The sequence below is a fragment of the Heteronotia binoei genome, chromosome 2 (genome assembly GCF_032191835.1).
Source record: "Heteronotia binoei isolate CCM8104 ecotype False Entrance Well chromosome 2, APGP_CSIRO_Hbin_v1, whole genome shotgun sequence".
NCBI lineage: Eukaryota > Metazoa > Chordata > Lepidosauria > Squamata > Gekkonidae > Heteronotia > Heteronotia binoei.
In genome coordinates this window covers 17,752,930-17,774,929 of record NC_083224.1, presented here as the reverse complement: position 1 = coordinate 17,774,929, position 22,000 = coordinate 17,752,930, and the positions used below count along the sequence as shown (strand labels likewise).

General features: G+C 42.4%; 2 protein-coding genes across 2 annotated transcripts in view; both read right to left on the bottom strand.

Annotated features, from left to right (window-relative positions):
* LOC132567242 (zinc finger protein 91-like) overlaps positions 1–22,000 on the bottom strand; it is a 257,261-nt gene that overhangs the window by 125,172 nt on the left and 110,089 nt on the right.
* Positions 1–22,000, bottom strand: part of LOC132567787 (zinc finger protein 208-like) — a 55,974-nt gene that overhangs the window by 26,342 nt on the left and 7,632 nt on the right. Inside the window, 6 exon segments of the mRNA XM_060233474.1 lie at positions 319–397; positions 400–2,773; positions 3,296–3,369; positions 6,754–6,880; positions 13,290–13,360; positions 14,798–14,900. Coding sequence (XP_060089457.1) covers positions 319–397; positions 400–2,773; positions 3,296–3,369; positions 6,754–6,880; positions 13,290–13,360; positions 14,798–14,900 — 2,828 coding nt within the window.

Here is a 22,000-nt window from a genome sequence, read left to right as displayed (position 1 = left end):
CAGATATGTTAGTTACTGAAGACCGCTAAATAAAGGAAATAGTATAAGGCATGTCATTCTTTAAGTATGTTTATATATTGAGTAAAAAATAATATTGTTAATTGAGTTGGCCGAGGTTCATTCTAAAGTTTATATCTCTGGAACCTGGAATTACAATGTCGGGCACACACGTCCTGGCCCAATGAAGCAACATTTCTGTCAAATCATTGTAAAAAAAAATGAGTTCAACACCCTTAGGCAAAATAGTGAAATGGTTTTTCTCCTGTGTGCGTTCTTGTATGTTGCTGAAGATAACCATTCTATTCTGAAACTTTTTGCCCTAGGTGGACTCCTTGATGCTTTTGAAGATTACTACTGCAACTGAATCTTTTCCCACATTCTGAACATTCAAAAGGCTCTCCCCTGTGTGGGATCTTTTATGCAGATGAAGACTGCTCCTCTGACTAAATCTCTTCCCACACTCTGGGCATTCAAAAGGCTTCTCCCCTGTGTGGGTTCTTTGATGCTTTTGAAGACTGCTGCTGTGTTTGAATCTCTTCCCACACTCTGAGCATTCATAAGGCTTCTCCCCTGTGTGGGTTCTTAGATGACTTAGAAGATTGCTAGTGTCACTAAATCTCTTCCCACACTCTGAGCATTCAAAAGGTTTCTCTCCTGTGTGGGCTCTTAGATGACTTCGAAGGTTGTCACTCCGACTGAATCTCTTCCCACACTCCGAGCATTCAAAAGGCTTTTCCCCTGTGTGGGTTCGTAGATGACTTTGAAAATCACCACTCTGAATGAATCTCTTCCAACACTCTGGGCATTCAAAAGGCTTCTGCCCCGTGTGGCTTCTTTGATGATAATTGAGACTGCCACTGTGACTGAATCTCTTCCCACAGTCTGAGCATTCATAAGGCTTCTCCCCTGTGTGGGTTCTTAGATGACTTAGAAGATTGCTACTCTGACTGAATCTTTTCCCACACTCAGAGCATTCAAAAGGCTTCTCCCCTGTGTGGGTTCTTAGATGATTTTGAAGAGTGCTACTGTCAGTGAATTTCTTCCCACACTCTGAGCATTCATAAGGCTTCTCCCCTGTGTGGGTTTTTTGATGACTTTGAAGACTGCTATTATGACTGAATCTCTTCCCACACTCTGAGCATTCAAAAGGCTTCTCCCCTGTGTGGGTTCGTAGATGAAATTGAAAATGGCCACTGTAGCGGAATCTCTTCCCACACTCTGAGCATTCAAAAGGCTTTTCCCCAGTGTGGGTTCTTAGGTGACTTTGAAGACTACTGTTCTGACTGAATCTCTTCCCACACTCTGAGCATTCAAAAGACTTCTCCCCTGTGTGGGTTCTATGATGCTTTTGAAGACTGCTGCTGTGTTTGAATCTCTTCCCACACTCTGAGCATACATAAGGCTTCTCCCCTGTGTGGGTTCTTAGATGACTGAGAAGTTTGCTAGTGTCACTAAATCTCTTGCCACACTCTGAGCATTCAAAAGGCTTCTCCCCTGTGTGGGTTTTTTGATGACTTCGAAGATTGTTACTCCAACTGAATCTCTTCCCACACTCCGTGCATTCAAAAGGTTTTTCCCCTGTGTGGGTTCTTAGATGACTTTGAAGACTACTGTTCTGACTGAATCTCTTCCCACACTGTGAGCATTCAAAAGGTTTCTCTCCTGTGTGGGCTCTTAGATGACTTTGAAGATTGTTATTATGACTGAATCTCTTCCCACACTCTGAGCATTCAAAAGGTTTCTCTCCTTTGTGGTTTCTCTGATGCTTTTGAAGATGGCTATTGTAGCTGAATGTCTTCCCACACTCTGAGCATTCAAAAGGTTTCTCTCCTGTGTGAGTTCTTAGATGACTTTGAAGATTGCTGTTCTGACTGAATCTCTTCCCACACTCTGAGCATTCAAAAGGCTTCTCCCCTGTGTGGGATCTTTTATGCAGTTGAAGATAGCAACTGTGGCTGAATCTCTTCCCACACTGTGAGCATTCAAAAGGCTTCTCCCTTTTGTGGGTTCTTAGATGTTGTTGAAGAGTGCTACTGTCAGTGAATTTCTTCCCACACTCTGAGCATTTAAAAGGCTTCTCCCCTGTGTGGGTTTTTTGATGACTTCGAAGATTGCCACTCCGACTGAATCTCTTCGCACACTCTGTGCATTCAAAAGGCTTTTCCCCTGTGTGGGTTCTGTGATGACTTTGAAGATTGCTACTCTGACTGAATCTCTTCCCACACTCTGAGCATTCAAAAGGCTTTTCCCCAGTGTGGGTTCTTAGGTGACTTTGAAGACTACTGTTATGACTGAATCTCTTCCCACACTCTAAGCATTCAAAAGGTTTCTCTCCTGTGTGGGTTCTTAGATGAAGTTGAAAATGGCCACTGTAGCAGAATCCCTTCCCACACTCTGAGCATTCAAAAGGCTTTTCCCCAGTGTGGGTTCTTAGGTGACTTTGAAGACTACTGTTATGACTGAATCTCTTCCCACACTCTGAGCATTCAAAAGGTTTCTCTCCTGTGTGGGCTCTTTGATGACTTTGAAGATTGCTATTGTAGCTGAATGTCTTCCCACACTCTGAGCATTCAAAAGGTTTCTCTCCTGTGTGAGTTCTTAGATGACTTTGAAGATTGCTGTTCTGACTGAATCTCTTCCCGCACTCTGAGCATTCATAAGGCTTCTCCCCTGTGTGTGTTCTTTGGTGTTTTAGAAGATTGCTACTGTGACTGAATCTCTTCCCACACTGTGAGCATTCAATAGGCTTCTCCACTGTTTGGGTTCTTTGATGCTGTTTAACAAGGAAACTCTGACTGGATCTCTTCCCACCCTCTGAGCATTGAAAAGGCTTCTCCCTTGTGTGGGTTCTTAGATGATATTGAAGACTGCCACTGTAAATGAATCTCTTCCCACACTCTGAGCATTTAAAAGGTTTCTCCCTTGTGTGGGTTCTTTGGTGCTGTTTAAGAAACAAACTATGACTGAATTTCTTTCCAAACTCTGAACGTTTAAAATGTCTCTCTGATTTGTGGATCCTTTGGTGCACAAGTAGTTGTGATTTGTATCTGAAGTACTTTCCACAATGAAAGCATTTACATGACTTCATTATACTGTGCTTTGAAAAATGGATATTATATTGGGTTTGATCTGAGAAGTTCGTTCCACACTTTATACCCTTGTAAATTTCCTCCAACCTGTGAATTACTTCTTGGAAATCCCCCCCTTGGCAAGGAATGGATTTATCACTCTTCTTTATGCTTTGCCTGAATTCCTGCCTCTGAGACGTGCTTTGAGTCCTGACATTTCTTCTCACATCTTCATTCTTGATTTCATCGGATGACAGATGATGCAGTTCCTCATCCTCCTCATTCCTCTGATCATCTCCTGCTGCAATAAAGAAAGAGATCTCCCGTTAGAATCCACACAAGGTGGTCTGAGAACTTTCATTCACGCTCCAAAGATTTCAGTGCCTCCCTTCTGTATTACAGTAGGGTACAATAATAAATATTTTTAATGTACATTAAGCTTCCTGCATCAGAGACACTTCGTTGGGACTCTTACCGTTTTCATGGCTCCCCACTTGTATGACTTCTTTGATGTGAAGTAAGGGCTGTGTTATGATGGAAGCTGTTCTATTCCAAGCAATTACACAATTGCTTTCCTAAGCTTCTGCAAAATGACATTCATTCTCTGAATGAAAGTCTTTGAAAATGCCATACTTTCAATTCCCTTTTCCCTGCAGTGTATTGTCTGTTCTTTGGTTGACTGACCTTTCTTCATGGACTAGGGTTTCAGGGAGGACCCATTTTGGGGAAGGTGTGGGCTTATTCCTCCTCTTACCTGTGTGGCTTTCCTCCTGCCTCTCTGGTCCATCTCCAGAGTTTTCTTTGGCATCATCATTCTTAACTAAGGTTCAAGGTTTATTGGATTTATATCCCACCCTCCCCATCAAAGCAGGCTCAGGGTAGCTAACAACCAGTAAAATCAAAACAATTCACTTACATTACTTACATCATAAATTAAAATTAAACAATTAAAACAATCTGATGCTAATATCATTTGATATAGTTTCATTTCAGATGGCATTCAGTATATATTAGGTGTCATTCCCTACTATCTTATCAGTCATTCCTGATCAATTAAGGGCCAGCTGGAATAGCGTTGTCTTACAGGCCTTGCGGATCTGGGCAACATAACACAAGGCTCTAACCTCTTCCAGCAGCTGATTCCACCAATAGGGGGCAGCAATTGAGAAAGCTCTCTCTCTTGTGGATTTCAATCTTGCCTCCCTCGGCCCGGGGATCACTAATAGATTTTGCATCCCAGATCTAAGTACCCTCTGGGGAACGTGTGGGGAGAGATGGTCCCTAAGGTAAACAGGTCCTCGGCCATATAGGGCTTTAAAGGTAATAACCAGCATCTTGAAGCGAATCTGGTATACTATTAGCAGTCAGTGCAGTTCCCGCAGTCCCGGCTGTATGTGCTTCCATTTGGGGAGCCCCAACAACAGCCTGGCCGCTGTGTTCTACATTAGCTGTGGTTTCCAAGTTTGAGACAGGGGCAGTCCCATGTACAGGGCATTACAATAGTCCAGTCTCGAGGTGACCGTTGCATGAATTACAGATGCCAAGTCACCGTGCTCAAGGAAGGGAACCAACTGTCTCACCTGTCTGAGGTGGAAAAAGGCAGATTTGGCAGTGGCTGCTATCTGGGCCTCCATTGTCAAGGAAGGCTCCAGCAGCACCCCCAAGCTTCTGACCCTGGATGTCATTGTCAGTGGCACCCCATCAAAAGCTGGTAAGGGAATTTCCCTGCCCGGGCAAAGGACCTCTGTCGAATTCAGCTTCAGTTGGCTCAATCTAAGCCATCCTGCCACAGCTTGCAGCGCCAGGTCCAAATTTTCTGGGACACAGCCAGATTGGCCGTCCATCAGTAGATAGAGCTGGGTGTCATCAGCATACTGATGGCAACCCAGCCCATACCTCCAGGCAATCTAAGCAAGGGGCATATAGAGATGTTAAACAACAATGTGTGGAGCACCGCCCCATGAGGCACACCACAATTAAGCGAGTGTCTCTGGGACGATTGTCCCCCGATAGCCACCCTTTGTCCCCGACCATAACTGAATCCCTGCATCGGCAAGACGGTGGGTCAGCAACTGATGGTCAACCATATCGAATGCAGTTGATAGATCTAACAACATCAGTACTACTGAACCGCCTCAGTCCAGATGCCGCTGGAGGTCATCCAACAGGGTGACCAGTACGTCCCATGACCTGGGCGAAAACTGGAGTGATGGGGGTCTAGGATGGAAGCATCCTCCAGAAAACTCTGTAACTGTAGCGCTACTGCCCTCTCAATAATTTTACCCAAAAAGGGTAGGTTCGAGACCGGCTGGTAATGTACCAATTTGGCCAGATCCAGTGTGGATTTTTTCAAGAGAGGGCAGACCACTGCCTCTTTCAGAGGCACTGGTAAAAGCCTTTCGGAGAGGGATCTATTTACGATATCCCATATAGGATATCGTAGCTCCATCTGGCAACTTTAATCAATCAGGATGGGCAGGGGTCCAGATCACATGTCATTGGGCGCACAGCAGAAAGGATTCTGTCAACTTCTTCCCAGCTGAGTGTTGTAAAATGAACCAAAGCTAGTCCAGAAGACAGGCATGGAGCCTCGAGTTCACATACTGTTTCAAATGTGGGAGGGAGGTCGTGATGGAGTGACAAGATCTTATCTGTGAAAAAAGTCACAAAAGCCTCGCAGCCAATATCCAATTCCCTAAGATTTGGTCTGCCTTGTGGCAGAGTCGTAAGAGTCCGAATTGTGCTAAACAATTGTGTCGGGAGTGACGTCACAGAAGCAATGTTGGCCGCAAAGTAAGCTTTCTTTGTGGCTTTGACTGCCATCTCATAGGACCTCATAAACTCTCTATAAGATGTTCTAGTCCCTTCGTCTCAAGTCCACCGCCACTGTCTCTCTAGCCGTTTGAGCCTTTGTTTCATCAGTTGCAATTCCGGGCTGTACCATGGCGCTAGTTTCGAATGAGGCTGCAGAGGACGCTGGGGTGCAATCTCATCGATGGCCCTAAAGAGCCGGCCATGCCAAAACTCCACTAGGTCATCTAGAGAATTGCCAAGGGGCCAGGGATCCCGTAGAGCCATCTGAAACCATGCTGGATCCATCAGGCTCCGCGGGCGAGCTAAAATATGCTCGCTGCCTAAACAGGCTTGGGGTGGGACATCCATACGAGCCTTCAGGACATAATGGTCTGACCATGGCACTGCTTCCGCAGTAATCTGGTCCACTAAAACTTCAGCTGCAAAGATCAGATCCAGCATGTGTCCTGCCTGGTGAGTGGGGAAGGAAATAGCCTCTTCAAATCTTCCGGAGAAACAGTCAGAGTGGATGGCCAAAATCCCATCTGGGGAAGGGGATGCTGTAATGCCTGACAACTGAGAAATAAGGATCTGGCTCCTTCCAGAGACGTTCTGAGGGCATTTCAGCCCGTTCTTGGACTCAGGCCACGACACCCTCTCTGACTTGGGTGATGGACACAAAACTGGCCTCAGCTGCCCCTGGATCAGTGGGGTGGGTTGTATCGCTCTACCTGGCCCTGCTGAACATCACTTTCATGGCCACCCCAACTTCTCAAGGCACCCAGGGGCGGCCAATTAGCTGCACTGGCCTCACAAACAGATATTGCTGTTGATTCGTGCATCATCCCAATGGCAGTAATTCACGCCTTCAGCACCCACAAGAGTTCCTTACCTAGAAAAGCCACACTCCCATAGTTCTCCAGCATGACTTCCCTGTAGAGGGCTTTTTGGCCCAGATCCAGCAGGCCCCACTCCGCCACGGTGAAATACACGGCCACCTCCTCAAAGGAAAACGAAGACTGAAAGAAGAAGTAGATTCCCTCATCACAGATCATGCTGGGCAGAGACTTCGAGTATAAACAATTTTATTGGTAACATATGGTAGCAAATCTATATCAATATCTTACAATTTAAAAAGAAAAATTTATCTACCCCATATCTTACTTTTCCCCCACTCCTCCCCCCATTATTTGACCCCTGCCAGTGTTAAAAAAAACAAATATTAAAGGTACCCTTAACTATTAAGAAAACCAAAAGTTATATTCTTCTTTTAAAACTTAATCATTATCAAAAATTGTCCAATGTCCTTTTATTTTCCACTCTTTTTCTACGTATCTTCTGAACGTCTTCCACTCCATCTTAAAAACTTCCAAATCATAGTCTCTTAATATTCTTGTTAATTTGTCCATTTCACTCCATGTCATAACTTTTATAATCCAATCCCATTTTTCTGGTATTTTTTCTTGCTTCCACAACTGCGCATACAATGTCCTAGCGGCTGAGAGCAAGTACCAGATTAAAGTTCTATCTTCTTTTGGAAATGTTTCCATTTGTAGTCCCAACAGAAAAGTCTCTGCAACTTTGTTAAACTCATATCCCAAGATCTTAGAAATCTCTTGCTGAATCATCTGCCAAAACATTTTTGCTCTTTCACAAGTCCACCACATATGGTATAAAGAACCTTCATGCTTTTTACATTTCCAACATCTGTCTGGCATCTTATTATTCATCTTTGCCAATTTTTTAGGAGTTATATACCATCTATACATCATCTTAAAACAATTTTCTTTAATACTCTGACATGTTGCGAGTTTCATAGAGTTCTTCCACAGATATTCCCATATTCCATCTTTATTTCTTTATTTACATTAATTGCCCATTTAATCATTTGAGATTTCACTACTTCATCTTCTGTAGACCATTGTAAAAGTAATTTGTATACTTTTGAAATTAGTTTATCATTGTCTCCAAGCAGAACTTTTTCCATTTCTGTTTGCTCTTTCCTTATTCCTTCAGTTTTAATGTCATTCTCTACCAAGCTCTTTATTTGTTGCATTTGAAACCAATCATATTTGTGACTCAATTCTTCAGCAGTTTTCAGTTCTATTTTTCCACTTTGTATTTTTAACAATTGATTATATGACAGCCACTTTTCTTCACCTATCTCAGCCGTTATCTTTATTACGTCAGCTGGCACTATCCATAAAGGTCTTCTCTCATCTCCATATTTCTTGTATTTTGTCCATGTATTTAATAAATTGCTTCTTATATAATGGTGAGAGAAAAGACCATCCATCCTCTTTTTTTCCATAATACAAATATGCGTGCCAGCCAAATTTATTTCCGTGACCTTCCAACACTAGAAGTTTTTTGTTTAACAGCATTATCCATTCTTTCATCCACACTAAGCAAACTGCTTCATGATATAATTTTAAATCTGGTAATTGAAATCCGCCTCTCTCTTTTGCATCTGACAGAATTTTCATTTTAATCCTTGGCTTCTTCCCAGCCCACACAAATTCTGAAATTTTCCTATGCCATTTATCAAATTGTTTGGCATCCTTCACAATAGGAATAGTTTGGAACAAATACATTATCCTTGGTAGAATATTCATTTTAATTGCAGCTATTCTGCCCAGCAATGACAGATTAAGCTTATTCCATTTTAGCATATCTTCATCCATTTTATGCCATAACTTCTTGTAATTATTTTTAAACAGATCAATATTTTTCATTGTTATCTCCACCCCTAGATACTTTACCTTAGAGGTAACTTCACAACCCGTTAGTCTCTGTAATTCTTGTTGTCTATTCATCTGCATATTTTTACACAGAATTTTAGATTTTTCTTTATTTATAGAGAGTCCCGCCAACTCCCCATATTCTTGTATTTTAATTAACAGCAAAGGTGTAACTTGTATGGGGTTTTCATTTATAAACATTATATCATCAGCAAACGCTCTGTATTTGTAAGTACATCCTTTTATTCGTAAACCTTGTATATCTTTTTCTTCTTGAATCTGCATCAATAAAATTTCAAGAGTCATTATAAACAACAGTGGTGAAAGCGGACAACCTTGTCTAGTACCTTTGCTAATTTTCATTTCTTCTGTAAGATCTGCATTAACACACAACCTTGCCCTTTGTTCGGAGTATATTGCTTTTATCATTCTTATAAAACTTTCTCCCAACTCCATTTTTTTCATTACCGCGAACATAAAGTCCCAGCTTAAATTGTCAAATGCTTTCTCTGCATCTGCAAAGAATAATGCTACTTCTTTTTCTGGATGTCTTTCATAATATTCTACAATATTTACAACAGTCCTAATATTGTCTCTTATTTGTCTTTTGGGAAGAAACCCTGCTTGATCTTCCTTTATAAAATTTATCAAATGTTGTTTAAGCTGTTCTGCCAAGATCCTTGTAAATATTTTATAGTCATTATTTAATAACAAAATTGGTCTGTAATTTTTTACATTCGTGGCATCTCTATCTTCTTTAGGTATCAACGAAATAACAGCTTCTTTCCATGTATTTGGTACTTTCCCTTTTATTCTTATTATATTTATCAACTTCTGCAATTTTGGTATTAATTCGTCTTTAAAAGTTTTAAAATATTTAGCTGTATATCCATCTGGCCCAGGAGCTTTCCCATTTTTCATTGCGTTGATTGCTGCTTCAATTTCTATCTTTTCAATTGGATCATTCAAAACTTTTCTCATATTTTCAGTTAGGGGCTCTATTTTTAACTTTTGTAAATATTCATCCATCTTCTCTTTCCTTATTTTAACACCTTTAAACAGTTTGGCATAGTACTTGAAAAATTCTCTTTTTATTCCCTCTTGAGTAACCACTTTTCTTCCATCTACCACAATTCTGTTAATAATTCTATTTTCTCTCTTTTTCTTCAATTGCCAAGCCAAATACTTTCCCGGTTTATTTGCTCCCTCAAAGGATTTCTGCTGAAGTCTTTTCAAACTCCATTCCACTTCTTTATTCAACAAATGTCTCAATTGAGTTTGTAGTATTGTAATTTCCCTTAAAATTTTCTTTTTCCCTGGTCTTTTTCTCAACTCCCCTTCCTTTTTCTTTATTTCATTTTGAATGTCCAACAACTGTTTTTCTTTTCTTCTCTTGCCTTTATTATTCAAAGTAATCAACACTCCTCTCATTACTGCTTTATAAGCATCCCAGACCATCTGAAAATCAATCTCTTCTTTATCATTCACTTGGAAAAAGGCTTTAGTTTCTTTTTCTAGATATGTCACTGTTTCTTTATTCTGTAGCAAAGCTTCCTTCAGTCTCCATCTTCTCAATTTCTTGGACAATTTTGTAATCCACATTATTGGGTTATGGTCAGCCCCTATTTTAGGTAAAATCTCTATCTTCTTTGTTATAAGACTTAAGTCTTCAGTTCCCCACAGCATGTCAATTCTAGAAAAAGTTTTGTGTCTTGCTGAAAAAAAAATATAGTCCCGCACTTCAGGATTAAATTTCCTCCATATATCTTCTAAATTTTCTTGTTTAGCCAATTCAAAGAAAGACTTTGGCAATTTCCCTTCTTTCCCATCATTTTTTTTCCCCTCCAGATCTATCCAGTGAGTTCTTAACTGTTCCATTGAAGTCTCCCATTAACAATACTTGATCATAGGTCAGTTCATCAAATTGTTGTGTAATGTCTTTGAAAAAAGCATCCTTTGCACCATTAGGCGCATACAATCCCAATAACAATGTTTTTTTCCCATTTAATATTGTCTCCACTGCTACAAATCTTCTGTCCTTATCTTTAAACACTAATTTTGGCTCCAATTCTTGTTTGATATATAAAACCACTCCTCTTTTCTTCTGTTCAGCTAGTGAAAAAAATTCTACTCCCAATTGTTTATTCCATAAAAATTTATAATCCTTTTGTTTAATATGTACTTCTTGCAAACATAATAATAATAATAATAATAATAATAATAATAATAATAATAATATAATAATAATATTTTATTTTTATATCCCGCCCTCCCCGCCGAGGCGGGCTCAGGGCGGCTGACAGGCATGGGAATCCCATGAATCATAAAACAACATAAACAATTTTAAATATCAATTACAGTAAAATTATTTAAAAATTAATACGTATAAAATGGGTGCTAAATGCTGCAGTCGTGATATCCACAAGATGACTAGTTGTCCATTAATCAGATTAGTCGGGTTACAGTTTTGTTTCTTAATCCAATGAAATGTTGCCCTTCTTTTTTGTGGTGAATTTAGTCCATTAACATTCCAAGACAATAATTTGTAATCCATCATGGTGCAAATTCTTTATTTTCTTCAAAAAATCTACGCATCTCCTGAGCATTTGTAAGTGTGACTCTTTTCCCCTGGAGTTCCAAGCTCAAACCTTCAGGTATAATCCATCTGAACCTCATGCCATTGTCCCTCAATTTTTCTGTCAGCTTTTTATATGTTCTCCTATCGTTTATCACTTGCCTTGGCAACTCCTTCATGATTCTCACTTTACTGCCTCCCACTATCAGTGCCTTTTCAAAAATTTTATTCATGATCCTTCCCACCATTTCCTTTGTCATATATCTTATAACAACATCTCTTGGTAGATTATTTTTCTTGGCAAAAAGTGAATTCACTCTGTACATATAGTCATACATATTTTTAGTCTCTTCAGGATCTTCATCTAAAAATTCTGCAATTATTTTTATTATATATCCTTTCAAGTCACCATCCTCCACTTCAGGTACTCCTCTCAGACGTATCTGAATTTCCATCAATTTGCAATCATGGATTGTCACTTTTTCTTGAATTTTCAACAAGATGGAATCATATACTTTCATTTTTCCTTTTACTTCCTGCACTTTCTTAGATGTTTCTCCAGTTTCCTTTCTGAGATCTTCCATATCCTTTTTAATCTCTGCAATAATTTCTTCTTTCGATTCATCTATCATCTCCTTACCCCTCTCATCATTCTGGCTTCCATCGCGTCCAATTGTTCCTGCATCTTCTCCAATGAAAGAGCCCTTGTTCGGGGCTGCTTGGCTTCAGACACTTAAAAACACCAAAAATTTTAACCTCACAGATTTCAGATTTAACTGTCAGGTTCAGAAGATTAGGGCTTGCTTTTTATAATAAATTTAGTTTCACTTTCCTCAGAGCTTCCTAGACCAAGATATAAATTTTTAAACCCTTCAAAAAACAATGAAATTTTAGACCTCACCGATTTTCATTTTGACTACCAGATACAAAAGAGTAGGCCTTGCCCTTTACGGCAAGCCCAATTTCGCCATCCTCTGAGCTCCCAAAGTCCAGATATTTATTTTTAAAGTTTTTAAATTTTCCAAAATGGCAGCTGCAACTTTTTATTACTTTTTGCAATTTCTTTTCAATTTTAAAAATTTCCGAGGACCACACAAATAATATGACCAATAGTTCTTATCTTCTTACCCTGTTTTCAGTTGATTCCAACAATTTATACTGTCCCAAATTCTTTTTATAACAATGTTTATAATTTAGCCTCCCAGCAACGGACGCCGATGTTTCTCAATGGTATATATTCCTAGAGTAGGTTTTCTTTCCACTATTTCCTGTTTTTGTTACCACAAAGTCACAAGGAGATCTCACGATACTTGACGTATTTCCTGTCTTGCTCAGATGTGCTGCAGGTCTGTTCCAGTATGACGATGTTGCTTTTACTTCCAAAACCGCAAGTAGACAAAACAATAAATTCCTTCTCACTTTTTAGCAGTTTTTAACACTGTCCTTTATATTTATAAAATCCAAATTTCACCTCTTCCTTCCCTCTTCTTCCAAGCTCTCTATATTTTCTTTTCCCACCTTTTAACTTTGTCCCTTTAAGCTATAAATAGCTCCGGAATGAAAAAATAATCTTCTGTACCTTTTCTTCCAATTATCCAAGTTTCCACTGATCTTTCAAAGCTTTAGATGTTTAGCAATGTCCAAGAAGGTTAGGATCCTGACGAGTTTATGTCAAATAAATGACTCTGGGCACTTCTGCAGACGATGACTATGCAACTTCTCCTGAGACCCCTCAAAGCCTCAAAGAAGTCCCCTCCGGGGCTCCCTTTTAGCCAAGGTAAATCTCCTTAAAGTTTTCTGTGCATGTCTTGGACTATTCTCTAACTCAGAAAAGTAGGCAGTAGGCATTAATTTGCCTTCCACTACCCCGAACAGAAGTTCCAGCCTGCTCCCGTTATGAGAGACAGCTCAGCTCGGCATTTTCCTCCCCCGGAAGTCCCTGCTGGGCAGAGACTTGACACTCTCCACAGGGATAGTTTGTGAGGCTGCAGGATGCAGAGCTCAGTATGCGTAAAGGCTGGGCTGTTCAGAGCCTCTCTTCCTCAGAACAGGAGTAAGATTTTCCCTGAGAAAGGAACAAGTATCTGAATATCCCCCGTTCTACCCCCCTACCTGAACCAGAGGTTGAGAGAGCATTTCCACTTCTCTGCAAAGAATACGGCTTGATAACGTCTCTTCGCTGCCTGAAAGGGAGACAAAATAGGAAGAATTTTAGCCTCAAAGTCCTATTTTCTTTGCTTACACATCCCACTTTCCAGACTTGTGAAACCTTGTCTGCTTTATGCTCAAGAAAACTGGTAATAGCTGTTGGAGAGTGGAACAGAAGACCCAGGTACCCACAAACGTCAGGGGGTTATGACCGCTGCCAATACATGATTTCAGATTCTGTGAGGCTTGAAATGTGCCCTGTGAGCCCTGGAGCTCAAATGGCTTCAGTATCCCTGCTAGATCAGACCAAAAGCCCAGGCATGACATTTTGCCACCTCCTTGGCCTTCTTACCCATCCTGGAGTCCAGACTGGAAGGAGAAAAACAGGTGACTGGAAATCATGTGACACGACACATAGCCATCACATCGAGTCATAAACCCATGTGATTTTTAGCACATCAGCTAAAACTCTAGGGTGCTGCCAATGTGTTTCCAGAGCGTCTGCTGATAGTCTGACTTAATATTCAGGTATCTGGTTGGATGAGACAAGAAAATGACACCATATCCAGCCCATGCTCCGCCCTCAAACCTCACAGGGGGGCCAGACTCTGGCCTGGCATCCTAATCCAGTATCCTCTTTCTGTCACCCAGATGCCCCTGAAAAGACTTTAAGATGGAACACAGAGCCCAAATTACTGGCCTCTGGCAATGGGTATTCTGTGATCTACAGCCCCAGAACAGGGTGTGTATATGTATGAGCAGGCCTCAGATTCAGTGGGAGCTCACAGGAGCACAGCTCCTGAACCTTTCCGAGTTCCACCTCCTCCTTCTGAGAGTTCCACCTCCTTGTCCATTGAATAGTACGTGCAGCTGCACTGCAATCCCTGGATGAGCTCCACCACCTATTTTTCTACAAAATGACCACTGTGCATGAGTGTACAAACTGCTGCCAAAGTCACAGCTACTTATGGTGACGCCAGTTCCTCAAGGTAAGAGACATTCAGAGGTGGTGTGCCATTGCCTGCCTCTGCACAGCAATCCTGAATTTCTTTGGTGGTCTCCCAATCCTAACACTAACCAGGGCTGACCATTCTTAGCTTCTGAGATCTGATGACCTTGGGGGGTCTGGGCCATGCTGGTCAGGGGAACATGGAAGCTCCATTTATTCACCTTGGCATTTAGCTGAACCCAGATTTGTTTTCCTTTTCTTTTTTGAGCCACCTTGTGTCTTTCTAATGCAAGGAAGGTGAGATATGCACATTTCCATTAACGTAAATACAAGTGGAATTGCTCTCCATGAATCTCTATACTTCCCCTTAAAGTGGAGTGGCCATCATGGCATCCTATGGCACTATTTCCCAGAACACCAGTCTATGTAGTCTGATGAAGTAGTTTCCTTTTCTTCTGTCCTGAAACTTCTGCCAAGCAAGAGCCCCAATCCCTTTTGGGCAGGAGGCACCCTTACCACTTACCATCGTGGGCACACTCCGGGACCTGCGCCCTCTGACCTTCCTCTGACGGAGCTCCTTCTGCCTCAGAGAACTCTGCTTCTGCCTTCACGGATCCTCCCCACATCTGAAACAACAGCAAGGGAGAGGGGTAAGAGAAGGACTGGAACAGGCTGAAGAGATGGATCCGGACCCACTCCCGGGCTCCAAGGGCTGTCCTATAGAGGATGGTGTGGAATTGTTTTTTGTGGCCCTAGAAGGTAGGACCAGAACCAATGGGTTGATATTAAATCAAAAGAGTTTCCAGCTCAACATTAGGAAGAACTTCCTGACCGTTAGAGCAATTCCTCAGTGGAACAGGCTTTCTTGGGAGGTGGTGGGCTCTCCTTCCTTGGAGGTTTTTAAACAGAGGCTAGATGGCCATCTGACAGCGATGAAGATCCTGTGAATTTAGGGGGAGGTGTTTGTGAGTTTCCTGCATTGTGCAGGGGGTTGGACTAGATGGCCCTAGAGCTCCCTTCCAACTCTATGATTTTATGACTCTATGATTCCTGACTCCACCGCCAGAGTTGCTATAACCACAGGGGCAAGAACTAGGGCTGGTTTTACAAACTAAAGATGCACCGAGAACAACTGGGGGAAACAAATCACCAGCAGGAGATGAAATATCAGTAGGTCTATTTCAAGCCACAGAAAAGGAGTCTGTCAAAATCGTAGCAAGAATACACTAACAAAGATGGAAAACAAGATAACGGCCCACAGAATGAAAACATTTACTTTACATTCCAGTTGAAAAAATGGAGACGCCAAAGACTGTAGCCACTATTGGACCATTACATGAATTCCTCATGCAAATCTAAGCTGGTGCTCAACGTTTTACAACGATTGTTGTCATCTATTGAAAGAGATATGCCAGATGTTCTATTCCTGGTGAATTCACAAAAGGAAGAGGAACTTGAGATCATATTGCAGATTTAAGTGGTTTAATGGAGCGTAGGAGAGAATTTCAGAACAAAAGCAGCTTGTGACTGTGGGGATCAGGAAAAGCTATGGTTGGTTTTAAAAGAAATGGGTGTGCCACAACATCCAATAGTTGTGATGCAAAACTTGAACTCTGGACAAGAGGCCACTGGTAGGACAGGATATGGAAAAACAGAAGATTTCCCAATTGGCAAGGGTGCCAGACTAAGATGTATTTTATCTCCCTGTCTCTACAATCTTTATGCAGTACATATCATAAGGAAAATTGGATTTGATTTAGATAAAGATGGAGGAACATTAATTGGTTGTATTGGTTTTAATGTTTAAATGTGAAGTATTTAATTGTTCTATTTAAATTGTTAAATTGTTATTGTTGGAAGCCGCCCTGAGCCACTCCTGGGAAGGGCGGGATACAAATCTCGAATAAATAAATAAAATAAATAAATTAACTGAGATAAACACATGACTTCACATGATTGGCACAAAGGACTGAAGACCTGAAGTAATTACTCATGAAGTCTAAAGCAGAAAGTGCTAAAGGAAGATTACAGCTGAACATCAAGAAGACAAAAATAATTATTAGAGGGGGATTTCAGAAATTTAAGGCTAGTGTAGTGGTTAAGTGTGCGGACTCTTATCTTGGAGAACTGGGTTTGGTTCCCCACTCCTTCACTTGCACCTGCTGGAATGGCCTTGGGTCAACCATGTCAGAGGTTGTCCTTGAAAGGACAGCTGCTGTGAGAGTCCTCTCAGCCCCACCCACCTCACAGGCTGTCTGTTGTGGGGGGAGGAAGATAAAGGAGATTGTGACCCGCTCTGAGATTCGGAGTGGAGGGCGAGATATAAATCTAATATCTTCTTCTTCTTGATGGTGAAGAAACTGAAATTGTTCAAGGTTTTGTGTTCCTAGGTTCCATCAGCTAAAAGGGAGACTTGCAAACAAGAAATCAGGAGACTGAGACTGGGAAAGGCAGCCATGAAGGAGCGAGAAAACATTCTGAAGATGTAAAGACATACCATTGGCAGTGTTCCCTCTCAATTGAGTCAGTGTGAGCTAGCTCACAGTTTTTTAGCCTCTGACCCACACATTTTTGTATTCACTCTGGAAAAATGGCCCCAGAGCAAACTAATTTATGCAATAGGCAAATCACTCACTCGCGACTTTAATGCCAGTAGCTCACAAAGCAAAGTTTTTGCTCACAAGACTCCGCAGCTTAGAGGGAGTATCGGTCACTGGTGACAAGGAGCAAGTCACCCATTACTATGTGTGAGTGTGAAAGCTGGACAAGGAAGAAAGCGAACAGAAAGAATGTTGATTCTTTGCGAAGTTGGAGGAGAGAGTTTCTACAGATGCCGTGGACTGCCAAAAAGACAAATAAGTGGGTTCTAGATCAAATCAAGGCTCAACACTCCCTAGAAGCTAAAATGACTTAACTGAGGCTATCGGATTTTGTGACATTACGAGAAGACAGGAGGCACTGGGAAAGACAAAAATTCTAAGGAAAGTGGAAGGTGGCAGGAAAAGAGGAAGACCAAACATGTAATGGACTGACTCAATCAAGGAAGCCACAGACCTCCATCTGCAAGACCTGAGAAGGCTGTTAAGTAGAAGACCTTCCTACGGATGCCATAAGTTGGAAGCACTTGATGGCAGTTCACACACTCACAGAGAAATAGCTGGCAAGAATCCTTAGGAGAAGCTCATTGCTTGAGCGGAGCGACTGAAAACCCCTCACCTGCTGTGCCCGCCTCTTCTCCTCTGCCTCACTCAGGAGGAAACCTTCGGCCAGGGCCACTGCCTGGGAACTGCTCTCTGGCCCGCATCCTCTCACCCAGCCCTGCACTTCCTGCGGCAGGATGGCCAGGAACTGCTCCAGGATCACCAGGTCCACCATCTCCTTCTTGGTGCGCCTCTCTGGCTCCAGCCAGTCCTTACAAAGTCCGTGGAGCCGGCTGCAAACATCTCGGGGCCCATCAGCCTCCTGGTAACAGAACTGCCGGAAGCATCGGCTGCGTCCATCTGCGGTCACAGGGTCCTGAACCAAGATCTCTGGCACAGCTCTTCCCCAAAATTCAGCACCACTCCCTGCTTGGAGGGAATGGGAACCTTTCTTTGATATCTCCCCAGTTCCAAGGCCTTCGGGGTCCTTCTCTTCCATCTCCTTCCCCTTTCTCTTGGGTTGCCTCTGACTCCGGAAAGACACTCTCATTCACTTGGCTGTGAAAAGGCAGAGGGAAAGATATCAAAAAGGCAGGAAGAAAAGAAAACAGAGTTACATCACTGAACCTGGTGAAGAATCACCTAAGGATTACCCCAGTGGATCAGAAGGAGCGTCTTGTAGTTTGTTGATGAGGATTAATGTCACTGTGGTATATTACATTAAAAATGGTAAAGGTAGTCCCCCATGCAAGCACCAGTCGTTTCCGACTCTGGGGTGACATCGTAGCATAACATTTTAATGGTAGACTTTTTATGGGGTAGTTTGCCATTGCCTTCCCCAGTCATGTACACTTTCCCCCCAGCAAGCTGTGTACTCATTTGACCAACCTCATAAAGATAGAAGGCTGAGTCAACCTTGAGCCAGCTACCTGAACCCAGCTTCTGCTGGGATCGAACTCAGGTCATGAGCAGAGCTTTGGACTGCAATACTGCATCTTACCACTCTGTGCTCCAGGGCTCTTTTGGTAGATTACATACCAAACTTTTAAAGATATGCCTGTTTAGCCCTTCAGGAAATAACAAGAAAATACTCTCCATGTACAAAACAATATCAAAATATAATTAAAGCGATTCCTTCTTTACAATACAAAATTATAGTGACAACAACATAAATACCGTAGGATGGTATTTTTGTTCACTGTAAATTTATATTGTTGTCACTGTAATTTTGTATTGTAAAGAAGGAATACCATAGGGTAGCACTGTACAAAGTTATCTGGCTGAATTATTGGGGCTACTTTAGAGGGTACATCTGAAGGTAAACTGGAGCCCAGGATAAAGTGACTGGAAAGGGCTTCCCCATTAGAGCCCACCACTCTTTAACCACCACAGCAAGCTGGCGTTCCTGAGAAGGTCATGAAGACTCTCACACTCCTGGCTTTCTGCAAACTATGTAAAACTTAATTATTCAAGAGGGCGTCTCTACTTAAGGAATAGGGGAGCACTGAACAAAAGCTTCACAAAGTCACTTGGATGAATTTGGGGTCCATTTTGCTGTAAGTGGGTATCTTGTGTAATTTTGCATCATTTCTTGGGTATCCTTAAGAGTAATGCTTTCCTTCAATACGGTTTTCTCCTAGCTCCACCCCCAAAGTCCCCAGATATTTCTCGAGTCAGACTTGGCAATCTTACCCCAGGAGTTGTGCAGCTGAAGGCGGGCAGGCTCGGTGGAAAATGGGGGAGGAAGAGGAGGAGAAGAGGGAAGGAAACTTCCTCAAGAGGAGGAGCAGCTGCAGCAGACGAGCGCCGGCCCTGGGGTGCGGGAAGGGAAGGATGCGGCTGCCCTTTACCTGCCCCTCGCTGCTGCCATCCCGGGGAAACGAGCCGGGTGGAAAAAGCAGCGCCAAGTTTCCCCCTCTCTAGCGCTGGTGCTGCCCCTCCCACACCATTTTTTTACTCTTGCCTCAAAAAATATGTAGATCCAGCCCTGGGAGGATGGCCTGGCTTGCTCCCCCCTCCCATCTTCTACAGGGGTGGCCAATGGTAGCTCTCCAGATGTATTTGCCTAAAACTCCCATCAGCCCCAGCCATTGGCCATGCTGGCTGGGGCTGATGGGAGTTGTAAGCAAAAACAACTGGAGAGTTACCATTGGCCACCCCTGCACCAGATCGTCTTGCAAAGCTTGCGGACCCCCCCCCCCCCACCCCAGCAAGCGCCGCAGGAACCCCCCCCCCCAAAAAAAACCTTTAAGGTATTTCCCACCCAGGAGTTGGCAACCCTAGTAGGGGGTGGCAGGTTCCCCCCCCCCCTTTCTCTCTCTATATATATATGTATTGCGATAGATTTGATTTTATTGAATCTTATCAATGCAAAGGGAGCATAGGGAAAATAAATAATAAAAATATAAATCTATCTTAAAAGGTAAATATAGTCTCCTGTGCAACCGACAGTCATTTCTGACTATGGGGTTAGGTCACATCACAACTTTTTTTGTTGTTGTTCAGTCGCACAGTCGAGTCTGACTCTTTGTGACCCCATGGACAAAGTCACGCCAGGCCCTCCTGTCTTCCACCATCCTCTGAAGTCTGCTCAAATTCATGTTAGTTACATCGCTGTCCAGCCATCTCCTCCTTTGCCGTCCCCTTCTTCTTTCCCAGCATCAGGATCTTCTCCAGGGAGTGCTCGCTTCTCATTTGGTGGCCAAAGTATTTGAGCTTCAGCTTCAGCATCTGACCTTCCAGGGAACAGTCTGGGTTGATTTCCCTTAGGACTGACTGACTGGATCTTCTTGCAGTCCAAGGGACTCTCAAGAGTCTTCTCCAGCACAACGTTTACAAGTATCCAATTTAGATCACTGGATGCATATAACAAACAATTTACAAAAACAATACATAATATGCTAGCTATTAAGAAATAGCCTACAATTCCTACCTTCCCGAAGGTACGAACAGAACCCATGGGTTGAAATTAAATCAAAAGAGTTTCCGGTTCAACACTAGGAACAACTTCCAGACTGTTAGAGCGGTTCCTCAGTGGAACAGGCTTCCTCCTTGGGAGGTGCTGGGCTCTCCTTCCTTGGAGGTTTTTAAACAGAGCTCTGACAGCAAATGAAGATCCTGTGAATTTAGGAGGAGGTGTTTGTGAGTTTCCTGCATTGTGCAGGGGGTTGGATTAGATGACCCTGGAGGTTCTTCCAACTCTATGATTCTATTACTTACTTAGAGCATCAGGTCGGAAAAGGATTCAAACGCCTCCCCACCCCTCCCCCCCCCCCAACACGTGGGGAGATCCGAATTCCTGTCTTCGGAGACCCAAAGGACTTCCTGGGGAGGGAGTTTCCCGGGCTTCGTTTGCTTGTCCGCTTGACCCCCACCCCACCCCTTGCACTTTGTCTCCGCCCTCCCCCTCCTCGGCCTCTCTCGCAAACAGCGCGGCTGTTTTAACTCTTTCGCGGCTGCAGAGCTCCGGGAAAAAGGCTCCCTTCCCTTCCCCTAAAGAGTCTAGGGTTGCCAATCCCCAGGTTAACAAATTGAGCAGCTAAAAGAGAAATACATTGTGTTCTTCATCACTATCCAATGTATTTCTCTTTTAGCTGTATGGACACACTCAAACAGGGATATTGGTTGTTTATCCCGTTACATATATTGAACCCATCTCCCACTATATTTTAATGTATTTTTCTCCTAATGACAAACTATATGTATGTTGCATGTTTAAAGGTGGGTTAGTTGGATGGGAAAACTGAGACAGGAATTCCTTCCTTTTGGCCCAGGTTTATAGCAATAAAGTCATTGACAAACACAGGCACATTTTGACATACTGCTGTTTTGTTGCTTTCACATGCTCATGCCACTCAGATCAAAGGTTTGTTCAATTTGTTAATTTCACTATTCTGTCATTGGATCTCATATTTGTACCATTTTACATTCTAAACCACTGCCTACCAGATAATTTTACATTTCTGTCATTGGATCTTAAATCTGTACCATTTTGCATTCTGAGCCACTGCCTACCAGCTCTGTATGGCTCTGCACACTGTGCCGGATTCCTCGTCTGATGAAGTGTGCTTAAGAGCACACAAAAGCTTATGTTCTGAATAAAACTAAGTTGGTCTTAAAGGTGCCACTTGACTCCTGTTTTGTTCTACTACTTCAGACCAACACGGCTGACTACTTGGATCTATCTACATGAATGGAGTCAACTAAATAATTATATATTTTTGAAAGCAAACATTTCTTGCCAATGCCCTCCTTTTTAAGCAGGACTTCAAATGACATCAATTTATATCTAATGGTTTCTTTCCTCCGAAGAGAGCGAAGCATATTCTGAACTCGAAGGTATTGATACCAATGGATATTACCTCCTAATTTCTCTTCTGCTTGTTCCTTAGTAATATTATTATTCTGTTGAATCCAATTCTATCCAACCCCTTAATCCCCCACGGATGGCTAGAGCTAGCCTTAATGAATTGTGGGGACCAATATTGGTTAAAAAAGCTACATATTAGAGAAATACCAGGCGCAATCCACTTCCTTAGCATATCCCATATTCTTAATGAATTTTCTAGGAAGGGATTTGCTGTGAT